This window comes from Nannospalax galili, unplaced genomic scaffold, assembly GCF_000622305.1.
Source record: "Nannospalax galili isolate Female #2095 unplaced genomic scaffold, S.galili_v1.0 scaffold261, whole genome shotgun sequence".
Classification (NCBI taxonomy): domain Eukaryota; kingdom Metazoa; phylum Chordata; class Mammalia; order Rodentia; family Spalacidae; genus Nannospalax; species Nannospalax galili.
In genome coordinates this window covers 1,751,353-1,755,384 of record NW_008345226.1, presented here as the reverse complement: position 1 = coordinate 1,755,384, position 4,032 = coordinate 1,751,353, and the positions used below count along the sequence as shown (strand labels likewise).

General features: G+C 41.9%; 1 protein-coding gene across 1 annotated transcript in view; it reads left to right on the top strand.

Moving 5' to 3' along the window:
* Positions 1–1,126: 1,126 nt before the first annotated feature.
* The window catches only part of Ift57 (intraflagellar transport 57), a 61,714-nt gene continuing 58,808 nt past the window's right edge, over positions 1,127–4,032 (top strand). Inside the window, exons 1-2 of the mRNA XM_008841424.3 lie at positions 1,127–1,461; positions 3,747–3,909. Of these exons, the coding sequence (XP_008839646.1) occupies positions 1,262–1,461; positions 3,747–3,909 (363 nt within the window). The 5' untranslated portion in view covers positions 1,127–1,261. The remainder of the gene's footprint in view (positions 1,462–3,746; positions 3,910–4,032) is intronic.

The following is a 4,032-nucleotide window of genomic DNA, read 5'->3' as shown; positions in this document are numbered from 1 at the left end:
TCCTAAAAAGCTTATTTATCTATCTCGTACAATGAAGGTTATACAGATGTACCACAATGGCTTCAGCCTCTAAATGTGGTCATTGGAGATAGACATGCTTGGGAAGAATCACTGGTCTAAGAAGGTTAAGAAAGGGAAAGAAGAACTCATTTTTCTCACAAAACAAAGATCTTACATTTAAATTTTAGTTATGTCAAAAATGTGATTCTTCTACATTCTTAAAAGCGTGATACAAGAGATAATGATGCCTTTCAAGTCATAGGCTTAAACACAAACACCTGTTCCACCTCTTGCTTCTAAGATATCTAAGGATGACCAGGTAATCTACCTTTCACCTCATTTCTCATAGCTATTAGGAAAATTGCAGTAGATGACTTAGAACTGTAAAGCTGAGTCATATATAGAGTCATTATGTCCCTTTCTTACATTTTCTACATAGTCGCTGCATAATACAGTAGTAAACAGGCTGTAACACAGATAATACATTCGGGATAGTCTAGCTTGTTGGATTTAACTAGTACTCAACAACTTCCTCCTGCTTGGTCTTGGAACAGATTATAAAGGAGGATAAGAGGGTTGGTAGACTGCCCTCCCCAAGCCTTCTTTTCTCCCTCAACCTCCACGTGTCTTTTTCCCCACCCACTTCCAACCAAGCACTTTCCTTACATTGGAGTAAGACAGGGGTAGTGTACTTCAAGCCTTAAAGTACACTATTAAAGCCAGCATTACCTAATAAACGATTAAGTGCACAACAAAAACAAAAGCCTTCTTGTGGAACTCCTGAGGTAAAGCGAAATTAAATAAAACCGCTTTCGTAACTACTACGTAAACATTCCATTTTGAGAAAATGAAACAAGGATTAGTGTAGTTTCGAGTACCGGGGTTCTCCTCACTGGAAGCCTTTAAATTGCTATCAGGTGTCCCAGGTGCCCATTCCTTCAGCGGCCCTGAGCAAACCATCTCGTCCAGCACTCCTGCTCTTCCAGCACGGAGCTTGCAGAGCAGGTAAGCGAACCCGGGTCCTGTGTCTTTAAGCCACAGTGGGCGGAGCCGCTGGGGGGCAGGGTGACGTCACGCAGGAATCGCGCCTTGGTTGGAAAGACTTCATAGAGGCAGGTCCGGCGGGGAGGAGGCGGAGTCTAGTTGCCCTGGAGACCAGTTGCCCTGCGGTCGCCTGGTAACGGGTGGCGGCCGTGCAGGCTGCGAGGTGTGGACGGCCGAGGCCGGGAGCCCACGCCGGGCGCTGTAGGTCTGTGCTGCGATGGCGGCCGCGGTATCGTCGCGCTTGGAGGATGGGGTGTCTCGGGCTCGCGGCGAAGGCGCAGGGGAGGCGGTGGTGGAGCGCGGGCCCGGCGCGGCCTACCACGTGTTCGTGGTGATGGAGGACTTGGTGGAGAAGCTGAAGCTGCTCCGCTATGAGGAGGAGATCCTCTGGAAGAGCAACCTGAAGCCGCCTTCCAGGTGCGTGCGCAGCCCCCTCCTCGGCCCCTGCTGTGTCCTGCTAGCTTGAGCTGGCCCACTCCGGAAACTCCAGCACCGGGCGGTGCAACTCCCACTTGGTCATTCTGTAGAGAGTGTAAGCAAGTTTTGGACCGCTACGAAGGCCTGGAAGACAGCCTGGCCATTTTCAAAAACACATGCACTGTGACCAAACACAAGTTATGTGCCAAAGGTAATAAAAGTACCCACTAGAGAAAAGGTAGAAAAACACAAGACAGTGTATAGAAAAAGGCTAGCACCCACAGTCTGACCTAGAAATGAATGCTGGTATGGTTAGGGCTCCTTCTGATATCTCTTTTCCTTTGCTAGACTTTGTATCTAACAACTGTAGTACCCAGGACCTTGCCGAGGAGCACTTTATATGCAGTTAGTAAACTTGTGGATTAATTGCTGTGATCCAAAAGACTTTTGCAATAACAATATTCTTCGCAACTGAAAAGTGGAAAAGACAAATGAAATAACTCTTGGAACTGCCCTGATTAGAGAACCAAAGTTTTGTGCTTGCTGTGGTGGGAAAAAGTTCATATTATTTCGAAAGTAGAGGCTTAACTTGCTTGCCGAAGGTAATGGAGTTAGCACCCCCTTAGATAATCACGGCAGGGTCATCCCCCCCCCCCCCTTTTTTTTTTTGCTTTTCCTTCGCCTTCATGCTTACATTTGTTTTATTCTATAAGAGGCAATTCAGATGAAGAAGCTGGAGTACTGTTACTAGGCTTAAATCATTTCCCCTGATTGCTTCTAGACACTTGAGTTGAATGCTATTTTGTCTTTTATGTAAACTGAACATATTTATGAATTAGTCTGTAATAGGAAAGAGGTTAGAAATTTAAGTTTGATCTTGATCCACAAGAGAACTTTTAGGATTGAGATCATTATTTTTCCAAATGTATTTGTCAAACTAAAAGAAAATAACCTTAAGATTCCATTAATACCGTGTCTGTACTATTTCCTCAGAGGCTGAACAGGATACATTGAATCATGGGTTTGTGTGGAGATAATCTAGTCCAGTGGTTCTCAGAATGTCATTACCAGACCAGAAAATCAGCATCATCTGGGGGTGTGGGGCTGACATTCCCCAGGCCCTTGTTCACATCTGTCTCAGGAATTCTAGATATTTCTGAAACCAACAATCTGTTTTATCAATCCTTCAAGGTAATTGGGATGTACATAAATACTTGAGAATCACCACCCCGGGTCTATAGTATCTGTCAGTAAGCATTCCCTTGTCCTTGAGTTGATAAGGACAAAAAGAGTTGTTGGTGGGTAGGTTCTTTGAAAATATTGCCAGCATATTCCTGAAAAGCCTTTGTGGCCCTTTAAAAATTCCAAAATTCCTATCTTCTAGAACATTTATACTTATTTGAGGGGAATTTTGTAAAACATGGAACTGTGGACCACTGGTTGTAATGGTTGTATACATCATTTCCAGTATTGTAAATTTAGTAGTGATAGCTACAAGAAGAAAGCAAAATCAGAACCTTAACCAAACTTTTTTGAATGATGTTATCAAAACATATTTAAAATCTATCATGTCTTGATATAAATAATATCCTAATAGGAGCCTATTTAGTACAGTAAAAGTTCTAATCCAAGTTAGCAATTGTTCATTATACTGGGAGATGTGTGAAGTTCTTAATCCTTTCAGCACCTAGAACCATCTAGGCAGGGAGCTGTTGAAATATATTTCTAGTGGGTTCTGTTTGTACAAGTTACAATGTAATCCATTGTGGGGAAAGTGCCTAAGTTTGGTCAGGTAGGAGTATTTTTTAGGAGCTCCTCAGTTGATTTGAATATGCAGCTAGTATAAAATCTACTGTTTAACATAGGTGATAGGTTACAAACAGTAAAAGCACATAGTAAATAATCTTTAATATCTCTTTTAAATTAGAATAGTTCTAAATTACCATTTTTATGAAGAACTCACTAATTATTAATCACTTAAGAGGTTTTAGCAAAAGCTTTATGTGCTTTGTTCTCTAAAATACACTACATTCCATTCCCTGTGAAGCTTTTGATCTAACATTTTGTATACAGTAGTAATTGCTATAATCATGCTGGTTCAAAACTTTACTGTGAGTGATATGGATCACTGGATACTTCAGAGTGAATATTGATATCTTTTGGATTGAGCCTATTTTGGGGGAAAGGCAGCAGGTTCTTTAGTATTTTGCAATTGGCTCCATTACTTCTTATAGATTTATTTGCATTGTTTCACCCCCTCCCCACCCTCCCTTGCCTTGAAACAGACACTATTTTGCTCTGCCTACCAACCCTGGTGAACAGTTCTACATGTTTTGCACTCTTGCTGCATGGCTGATTAACAAAACAGGACGATCCTTTGAGCAGCCTCAAGAATATGATGATCCTAATGCAACAATATCTAATATATTATCGGAGCTTCGGTCATTTGTAAGTGAGACACTTCTTTCTGCATGATCTCAGCTATGGATTTTACTATTAGTAATTCTGTAACAAATACTAGCCTTTTAGATAAGTTCTCTGAGATAGGGCGAAAGAGAGAGAAAAAGGGAG